The sequence below is a fragment of the Helianthus annuus genome, chromosome 14 (assembly GCF_002127325.2).
Source record: "Helianthus annuus cultivar XRQ/B chromosome 14, HanXRQr2.0-SUNRISE, whole genome shotgun sequence".
Lineage (NCBI taxonomy): Eukaryota > Viridiplantae > Streptophyta > Magnoliopsida > Asterales > Asteraceae > Helianthus > Helianthus annuus.
In genome coordinates this window covers 102877655-102888504 of record NC_035446.2, presented here as the reverse complement: position 1 = coordinate 102888504, position 10850 = coordinate 102877655, and the positions used below count along the sequence as shown (strand labels likewise).

The 10850-nt window shown below is 34.1% G+C and overlaps 1 protein-coding gene across 4 annotated transcripts; it reads left to right on the top strand.

The window, feature by feature from the left end:
* Positions 1-8540: 8540 nt before the first annotated feature.
* Positions 8541-10707, top strand: LOC110905681 (DNA polymerase eta). Of its 4 annotated transcripts, XM_022151246.2 has the most exons (7): positions 8548-8755; positions 9032-9152; positions 9239-9350; positions 9451-9618; positions 9771-9867; positions 10161-10247; positions 10411-10707. In XM_022151246.2, the coding sequence occupies exons 1-6, from the start codon at positions 8680-8682 to the stop codon at positions 10199-10201; spliced, it is 615 nt and encodes a 204-aa protein (XP_022006938.1). In that variant the 5' UTR covers positions 8548-8679; the 3' UTR covers positions 10202-10247; positions 10411-10707. The 4 variants fall into 4 exon arrangements, with proteins under 4 accessions (XP_022006937.1, XP_022006938.1, XP_035838523.1 ...); XM_022151245.2 differs by lacking the exon at positions 9771-9867 and having other exon boundaries at positions 8541-8755; XM_035982630.1 differs by lacking the exon at positions 10411-10707 and having other exon boundaries at positions 8549-8755; positions 10161-10404.
* The last annotated feature ends 143 nt before the right edge of the window (positions 10708-10850 follow it).

Below are 10850 nucleotides of genomic sequence, written 5' to 3'. Positions count from 1 at the left end.
ATAAAACGAGTAGTTAAGCTACATCGTCTAATTACTTTTGTCAATAGGCAGTTTGACTTTAAAAAGTCAAACTGGCCAATGATATGATCGAATGATAATTTCGACATAAAGATCGTAGGATTGAGTAGTCGTGAATGATTATGACTAATCTAACCATCTTACCACTTACAATGATAGTTTGACGCTTGACAAGCTAGGTGAAAGCTTGGGAAGGAAGCGGGTCAAACGAATCAAGAATGACGGAAAAGCATAATCTGGATGTTAGGTAAGTCAAAGCTTACACCTTTTATTTAATACCTATTGGTTTTATAGGTTATGAATAATAGAAAGTCATGTTTGAATTATCATATTCCGACACGACATTTGCGGTTCGGAACAAAAGACAATGGTAATAAACCATGTTTAATGGTTAAAAAGGACTAAAACGATTATTTGGTCATGCAATGACTAATAGATAATGAGTTTCGAGTGGTTACCTCATAGGGTAAACCAATACAAATAATAAGGGTAAAACGGTATTTTGGTCACTTGTTGACAATAACCGTTACTTTGTGAAAGACACTTTATAGCATAAGTTATAATGGGTCAAAAGAATAAATAAATGATTTATAAGTAAAATGACTATACGGTGTAAATCAGAGCGAGTCATATAGATAAGATGGTAATAAATATCATCTCATATAGACTCACGGTCATTTAGACCAAACGGGTCAAAAGGTGAAATTATCACCCTTTGACAATATCGACTAATGGTTTGTCGAGTTGTATGATTATAGGAATAAATATCAAATGGATATTTACATCGCTATTGCTTAACGGCTACTAAGGTAAGGTATCAAAACGGGTCAATATATTGATCCGAGTCAGGTATGTTACCGTATGTATAATAGGTTAACTACTCAATTTGAACTAGAGGTTCATTGAGAGTTAAATGAAGTTAATAGACATTCGGTTACTTTAAATAAGTAAACCGAATGATTTAAATGATGGTCATAGTGTTTTGAAAACCTAATGACCTTTAATATAAGATCATAGCTACAAGAGGGATTTTGGGTCAAACATGCTTGATAAGTGGTAAAATACATATATTTGTCCCGTGTAAAATGTATAATTATTGTATAGTTTTTATTTATTTTATTTAGTTTTTAGTAGTATATTATATTATATTGTGTTTTGGCAGGTCATGGTGCAATTGGAGCGAAAAAGAATAATAAACAAATAACCAGCTAGTTGAGTAGAGTGAGGCGTCAGTGACCGAAGTAAAAATGCATCTATTTTCTGTGATTGGGCCGAGCCAAGTATCTCTATTTTATAAGCAAAAAAAGGGCTAGGCCCACTTCAAAATATAGTGTTATAATTTGAGTCCATTGGTGTTGGACCGCATGAAATTTGTACTGCTAAGATACCCCAGACGAGAAGCTGCATATTAGTAATGTTGTGGGGGCCGTCAAAGACTAACAGCCAACGAAATTGAAAAGAATTAAAGTATGGATAATTATTATTATTCACCTCATGCATATTAAATCAACTGGGCATTAAGGATGATTGTGGCGGCCAATTCTTTAGAGTATATTATAAAAAAAAAAAACTGCTGTGGTTTTGTAATTGAGAGACATGCATCAATTTGGAGGACTCCTAGTGGGCCGTGAGTTTCTAAATTACATACATATTTTGGGCCATGAAAGTTGATAAGCCCAGAGCTTGGGACGCACGCCAGACGATCAGTGGCGGAACCAGACTTTTATAACCGGGGGGTCGGAATGTAATTTTCATATACACAAAGATATATATTTTTTCGGTAGATGTACTACGACCACTATAACGATATTATAATGTTGTAAGCTAGACTTTTATACCTATTATATTTGTTTTAAGTTTCTTTTTCTGTATCAAAGTTTATCGTATATAAATAGATCTCTACATTAAATTATATTGTATAATAATGTATTTAATAGAAACCGTAATTAAGTAAAATACAAACAATAAGATAAGAAGAAACCGTAATTAAATAAAATACAATAAGATAAGAAAATAAAAGAATTTATATATTTTCAATGCTAAATCAAGGAAATTAATAAACAAACAATTAAAAGTTGGAACTTATTCGGTGATGTTGTTAAGTAGTATTTCAAGCAAAAATAATAAAAAAAAAACATATAATTAAACGATAGCCTTTTATATTGGGCCACGTTTTGAAAAGCCCAGTATTAATAAAATAGGGCGTGCATTGTCATCTTCATCTGTTAAACATAACATTAGAAGTAAGCACCCTTGCGGCTGAACTCCCACCGCACAGACACTCGACCGGAGAAAAATATTACCACCATCTTACCGTCTTCTCATCTATTTTCTTCTCTTCTATTTTTCTCTCAACTAAGATGATAACTGAAGGGTCAAAGTATGAACAAACATCACCATTACATCTTGGTTCGTTATGAATTTTGGTCTACCGGAGGATGGCCGGAGGGTCAACTGACCCTCCTGACCCCCATGTGCTTCCGCCACTGCAGACGATAAAACATCAGACAAGAGGCACGAGAGGGGGGATCCTAATATATTTCGAAACACATCAGTGGGATTAAGGAGAATATATTCGATAGCAGACGCACGGCTGCGACATCGAACAGAAGGATCATCAGACGCAAGCAAAGTTGTTGGTGGCTTTTATTCTTGGAGTTGATTTCAAGCAAATTAGTGGAGGTGATTTCAAGCGACAAAGGTGATTGGTTCAAGATTCAAAGCGGCGATCAAGATTCAAGTCCGGGTTCATAACGAGTTAGTGTTTTGGTTTTAATTTACTATATATGTTATTTGAACCAATGAACATGATTTGTTATTTATTTGAGACTTGTTTCTTTTTAGCGACTATGATTCTTGGCTAAAAACCTTTAACTACCTAGGCATGACAATAGTTTAAATAAAGTTTGGATTTTTATTCGGTTTTTGGCGTGGTTTATGGATTTTCTTGTATTGTAAAAGCTATGGAATTTTAACTTGGTGTATATGCATGCTTGATATTTGTTTTATCGTTGTTTATTGCTTCGTATAATCCTTGGTGACGGTCTATATCACATAATAGGGTTGTGCTAGGGTTCTTGATTTAGGTGAGTGCTATATCACGTAATAGATCATTAATCCTTTAGGGTGAAAATTGCATAAGTAACCTTAGAAGTAATATTCGGTAATTTAATAAAATCAAGTGTTCTGCTAATCTTGTCGCTGTGAGGCTCGAGGTTATTAATAGGTCTCGGTTTTGTTTATAGCTAGGTCTAAGAAATCGGTCTAGTCCTTAAACATTCTCTTGTCTATTAAACCAAGATTAAAACCCATAGTTGCCTTAGACTTTCACGCTGTGAGGTAGATCGTCTTATTTAGGAACTTTCAAGAAACTAGAGGACTGTGAGGAAATCTAGAAAACCGGTAAGCGTACCGCCTAGGTAGTGCCACAAGAATCACCTTGAGAGGGATTGAGGGGCTTAGTTGGTATCTTAATAGGTTTAGCATTTAAAGATCCCGGTTCCATACCACAAAACTATCGAATAGAAATCCATTCTGAGTTAAATTTGCGTCTAGCCTAGGTAGTCTTCATCACCACTGGTCAAAACCTTCGTTCGAGTTCGTGTCTAGTCTTTTAGCATTATTTTAATATTTTATTTAGGACTTTTAGAAACCCCCCTTTCATCAAATAAACAAATTAGTTAAGTCCGTGTCAGTCTAAGTCTAGATAGAGTCGTTAGCGTAATCAGTAGAGTCTCTTGGGTTCGATACTCGGACTTCCTTAGGCTATACTGCATCGATCGGTACACTTGTCGGTCGTGTGGTTTAGGTTTTAGAGAGTCTTTTTTTTATAAATTTAAAACTTAGAGAGTCTAGTTTAGGGTTTAATTTAGTTAATTTAGTTAAACCACTTTTAGCACATCAATGCTTTACAGAAGCCCTTCATCGTAAATGAAAGGCTGAAATGGACCAAAACGCCCTTGTAAGCTACATCAAGCGAACGACCCTTAAAGGTTGTTTGGAAACAAGTATTATGCTTAAATAAATACTTAGAATAAGTATAAAAAGAGAAAAATGTAAGTCTCTGGTCATTTGACTCTATAAGAGTCTTTGCCGTAAAATAACGATCCGAGGGGTAAAACTCGGAATATAATGATTGCCACGTTAAATCCACCACAATTATAGTTGTGGTGGAAGATCATTTGATAAATAATGTGGAAATAAGATGATAGAAATAAACTAGCATGAATTATGTGGAAAAGTGCTTAAATACCCTTAACGGGTCAAAATAAGCATTTAAGTAAAAACGGGTTTAAGAATGTACATAAACTCGTGAATTGAACCTAATATGATAGAAAACATTGAAATTATAAGGTTCATGTGAAATTGGGATCAAACAAACTTGTTTGTTTGATAAATGCATGAACGAGTCGAATAATTTGGAAGACCCCTACTGTTCAGTGAACACTCCTACTGTACAGTGAACACTCTTACTGTACAGTGAAAACTCCTACTATTCGGTAAAAACCCCTACTATTCAGTGAACACTACTACTATTTAATGAACATTCCTACTGATGGGTGAACATTCTTTAGAAAGGGGTTAAACTAGAGCCCTCGCGGCCCGCAATCAACCTAAATGACTGCAAAAGTGTGTTGGTTGTTAAAATGCGACTGCGAACTCGTTTAGACATGTTTTAAGCGCTATATGACTAACTCATTTCATGTTTTATGAAATGTATGTACCAATTGAGTTACCGGAGGACGATCAAGCTCAACGAAGAACCGAACACATAAAGAACAAAGCTTCCAAGAAATGATTCGTCATCACGTTTTAAACGGCGAATGTTTTATAAAATGTGGAAATGTTTTATTTCTTAAAATGTTTTGACGAACCTGTATTTTTAGTGTATGGTTAAGCGTAAATACACTATTATAGTCGAATTTATATAATAATCGTATAATTGGACTAAGGGTCTTACACTCCCGCACTATAACTTCCGGACTCGGAAGTTTTACTCCGTTTGGCGGTTGCGACCTCATTTGGAACCAGCTTCCATTTGTTTTCTTTCTTTAAAACGTTCCATGCTCGGAGGTGCGGGAAATGCGTTGAATTTTTAGAGTCCCACTTAGCCAAAGCAAGGTTAAGAATGTCCTCGTCGTTACTTCCACTAGGAGGATTAGTGTAAATTTGGTTATAATACCCGTTAAAGGTATTGATGGTCTTGCTCATTTTAAGCCACTTGCCCGAGACGGATTCGAGATCACGCATCGGGCTTTGCTCCATAATCCCGTTAAATCTTTTCGTTGTCGCCTTTCAAAAACTACTACCCGTTTGGTTGTTCCCTAAATTTAAAAAAAAATGCATTAATAAAAATAAAAAATAAATCTTTTTAAATTTAAATTAAAAAATAAACTTTGGTTCATACCGATAATCGGGCAAGTTGAGGACTTAACAAACACCATTGCTAGCGCCTCCTCCTCTATTTTCGTCCAAGGTCTCGCCTTTGCTCTCGAACCGCTTTTTGGCACGGTTTCGGGTACGGTTTCAACCGTCTTCCCCTTCCCCTTGTTTTTTTGCGCTTGAGCTCTTGCGGTGGCGATTCGGGGAAGACTTCTTCATCATCATCGTCAAGTTGAACCGGGGGTTGCGGTTGGGAAGTTGGCGGTTGCGATTGGAATTGTTCAAGCGAGTTGCGTTGCATAATTTGTTGGAGTGCTTGGTATTGTTGCATTTGTTGAACTTGGGACATTTGTTTGAAGGCGTTGGGTGATTGTTGGAAACCCGAAAACGTAAATTGCGGAGACACCCATGAAGGATCCATAGTCGGAGTGTAAGCGGGAGTCGAAAAAAAGTTAGATTGGTTCGGGTTGGGGTTGTTTGGGTTGAATGGATTCATGATTGTATAAAAAAGAGGGAGTGTTTTTTATAAAATTGGATGAGAATGAGAGAAGAATGGGAGAAAATGGTATAAAAATGGATGAGATGAGGGTATTTATTTTAAGTTAAAAAGTTTTTTTTAAATAAAATATAGCCGTCGTAACGGCTCTAAATTTGAAAAGTTGGCCCATCCTCTCCGTCTTGTGGGAGCCGAAGTTGAGTAGCCGGGCCCAGGGGGCGGTATGGGGGACCGGCGCCGGGCCTCAGCCGGCCCCCATACCCTCTAGTCTAAGACAATAATCTATACTATATTATAATGCATGAGGGAGGGGCATTTTAAGATACTCAATAAATAAGAACTTTTCCCCATCTTTATTTATAGAAAGACCCCTAAAATGAGGGTAGTTTGGTCTTTTAAACATTATTATTTTTAGCCCCTAAAATTATTACACTTAAATCCCTAAGATTTTAACAAAATTATAGATAATTAGTTACAATTCACTCATCCATAACAAACTTATCATTTTTTTACGTATTCTTGACATATCTTATAAACTATATTGTTTAAAAAATCCAAAGATAGCATGACGACCTACACATTTTTGTCGACATTTCGGTAGTTGTCTTGTTCAATATCGACGCACAAATTAAAAGGTACAAGTCGATTATGCGTTAATGTACAAGTAATTAATACTTGTGATCTAATGTGCCTAATCTACAAAAATGGGCTCCATCTATGCAAACAAAAACAAAAGGAACTAAAAGTACCGTAACATAAAATGAAGATATTGTCTGTCACATTTTATTTTATTAAAACTGCCTAATATCTATACTTAGATATATCTTATAAAAACTTAAAACTAACCACAACAAACTTCCTAAATAAAGGGGTGGAAAATCTAAAATTAAACCCTAATGCACTTCTATAGTTACTACTATAAATATAGCAGGACACCCCTCTATCTATTGCTAAACAAAGTTTAAAAAAATGGATCCAGATCTGAATTCAATTGTTGCGAAAGGTCTGTTTTGTTATATCGCAGCAGTGAATATTTTTTTCTTTTATTTACTTTTATGTGAATGTTAACTTATTTGATTTTTCAGATTCAGTTGGATGATGAACATGCCAATTTAAACAACACATTTGTCGAACAAGCTTCTAAGGTATTGATTTTGCTGGTTTTTAAGTATTATTTTTGCGTATATCTTTCATATTAAAATGTTCGTTATGTTATTATATGTGTGTTTTATTGCAGGATGATGGTGATAAAAGTATTGATATTATTTCTTATGGTGCAATGTTTAGTCCATACAAGTTTAATCTTCAATGTAAATTTAGTGAAGATGTAATTTTAAGGTTTATTTAATCTTTTTTTTTTAATTTTTGTATTTAATTTTTGTCATTCATAGCGATCGAAAGTTTGAGACTCAAAGGAAGAGATCCAAGAGGCTCTCTTAATGGAAATGGAGTGAGATTATTAATTTAGACGATTCTGAGGACAATGGCAAAGAAGAGGAATTAGAAGATACTTCCGATTCAAGCACAAACTAGAAAACCCGATTAAAAATACGTCGAGTGTCAATTCAGAAGTGGAACAGATTTCATGCAGTCTAATATGAAATCTATCAAGTGTTTTTATATTATTTTTTTTCATTTTTAGTTATTATGTTTGACCTAGACGTATGAATAAAGTTTATTTTATATTTGAACTTTATCTTTGGTGTTAATATAATGCAGTTATTAACCATACTAATAAAGTTCAAAATAAAGTTAATATCCTAAATTTACAAGTTAGTTGAACTTATATAAGTTAATATCCTATAGTTGCAATAAATAAATACTGCAGTTAGATATAGTCAAGCTGAAATTATAAAATATTGCAGTTATTCTTAGATATTAATCTAATAATTTGCATTTCTTAATTAAAAAGTAATAAAGTAATAAACTTTAAAGCTAAACTAAAAAACTGATAAATTCTAAACTGGGTTGCAAATTTTTAGGAATTATAAGTTCAACTATATTGTTATAGATAATATTAGTCAGTTCTAAAATAATTATTTACCAACTTGACTAGATGTATAGTTATAGATTGTGTTGCATATTTTTAGGGATTATTAGTTAAAAGTAGACTCATATAGATAAGATTAGTTAGGAACTAAAAAATTTAAACTTAATATGATATAAAGTTAATAAAGATATAAACTCTTATCATCCTAATTTTTTATAAAAACAGTTATTGAAATTTTATAAAAATATAAATTTTTTATATTTGTAAAAAAACCGAAATTTAACAATTTAAGTTGAAGCTCTAAAATGTACTTACGAGTCAAATACTATTTTTTATTTTTATAAAAACGAAAATTTTAAACTTAAAGTTTATTGGATGGGTACTATTTAGATATTTAGAAAAAGTTATAAACTTTAAACAATAAAATTATACTTTATAATTTAACCAATAAAATAAACAAACTTTACAATTATAACAACTTATCTTTTATTTTTTGTCTTTTGATTATTAATTTTTATAAATAAAAAACAAAACTTTTACATATGTGTAAACTTATGACATATATCCAACACAATAATGTTATCATAAATATTATACGAATAAGGAAATTACCTGAAACGAGTGTCACAATGCAAAAGTATCGCCCCTGCCGCATCACGCGGGCACCCTGCTAGTTTGATAAAATACGATACGCTGTCACGACTAGTTCTCTAATTAAAACCCTTGGTGAAGCTTGAATTGGAGGGGAAAAGGGGGCAGTTTGTACCACGGAGAGAGAGAGAGAGAGAGAGAGATGCCGGTGGCGCGACCAGAAACGTCGGATTCCAGGATCATTGCTCACGTCGATATGGATTGCTTCTACGTCCAAGGTACTCTCTCCATTTCTTTCTGTATATTCTTAATCCTTAGGTTTCCACCCTGCCTGCCTGCTCGCAATATCATCAGATTCCCATTAGTTGCTTTATTATCATACTAAATAAATGAGTTGTTAAGGGGGAATTCCATTAACCGGCTTCAGAAGTGCTGTCATTTCATTTTTACTCGATTTGTTTAGTCTAACCGCTATATGAATTGTAGAAAATTAAACACCAAAATTCAATTAAAATATTCCCAAACCTTCTCAATTTCCCCTAATTATTTGTTAGTGGAGCAACGAAAACAGCCTCGTTTGAGAGGCCAACCCACTGCTGTGGTTCAATACAACTCTTGGAAAGGTGGGGGTCTGATTGCTGTCGGTTACGAAGCTAGAAAAGACGGTGTAAAACGGTACCACTCATTCTTCACATCTCAGTTTTATAAACATTTTTCGGTACTGTTATCTCTTTATCCATTTCTCATTTGATGTTGTTAAGCTCAATGAGAGGCAATGAAGCAAAGAAAGTTTGTCCCCAAATTCAGTTGGTCCAAGTCCCAATGGCCCGTGGTAAAGCTGACTTGACCATATATAGGAATGCCGGTTCAGAGGTTCATATAGTTCAAAACTTTCTAAACAGTTTAAATTTTGCATACTTTTTGGGTGCCCAAATGGTAAAAGTGTTTCATATGTTTGCTTTTATTATTGCAGGTTGTTTCTATTCTTGCAAGAAAGGGTCGATGCGAGCGGGCGTCGATTGATGAGGTGTACCTTGACCTTACTGATGCTGCTGAGACAATGTTGAAAGAAACACCGTTAGAAAACTTGGAAAATATTGACGAAGAAGTTCTTAAATCACATGTTTTGGGGCTTAGTTTGGTAAGACAGCATCATTTGTCAACATTCTTGAGCATTACAATGTATAAATTCTTAGTTTTTAGTTTTTTTAGTCTTGTTATGGGAGACATATGTTTATATTAGTCATATTGTGATGATACAATGAATATTTGACATGTTCCAAAATTATTTAGAATGAAAACGATGAGAAAGAAATTGTGAGGGAATGGCTGACGAGAAGAGATGCTGATCACCGTGATAAACTGTTAGCATGTGGAGCAGGTTTTATGGGTGACTGAATTTACATGCTCTGCAGATTGCTTATACAACGTTTTATTAACCTTTTATTAATACTCTCTATACTCAGAATAATAATCATATTGAGAATATTGTGTTTTGATTAAAAAAACCCATACAATATCAATCTTGCAGATGCTGGCTAAACTAGCCAGTGGTATGAATAAACCCACACAACAAACTTTTGTCACTTCATCATCAGTAAAAGGGTTGCTTGAACCTTTGCTTGTAAAGAAAATGTAAATTAGTTTCTTTAATACATGGTTGTCTTAATGTTGTATTTGCAGTCCACAGATGCAGCAGATTCACACAAAATGTCCCCTTTTAAGTCTTGCTCTTTGAGACACGGAGCAATGAAGATTCTACAAGATTCCGTAAATCTTTTCCAAGCTGGCTTGAGTGATTTTTCTGGTCATACTTGAATTCTGTCGGTGGTGGTTGGGAATTACTAGTCTTTCTGTTTCAGCTGGTTAAATAGTTGCTATGCCAACTGTATTCGCTAAGATGCGTCTTTTTGTTTGTTTGTATTTTTGCCAGGGAACTTGTTCCATCATGAGATATTTTCATGGTCAATATCGGTTTCACGCTTTATGAGAATCGTCTGATGAAAAGTTTGAACTCGAGGATGATGATTTCTCACCATCAAGTAGTTAATTAATCCTTCTTGTGATGGTTTTTATGTTTATTAGAACATTAATTAGTTCTTTCATTTGATTAGGAACCTATAGCTATTCAGCCTCTCATCAAAACTGAATGTGGTGGGGAACAGAATTTTGTTTTACTTCCTCCCTCCCATTCAATTTCATCATGATACACATGCAAAATGTTTTCTGATCTGGTATTTGTCCATTATATGATGAAATTTAAAATTGAAGACTTGCATTTCTCTATATGAAAGCAAGCTACTGAAAGTTTGTTGACTTCAAAACATCATGAACCACATCCAAGGTTCCCTGAGAAAGAAAGGTATACTAATG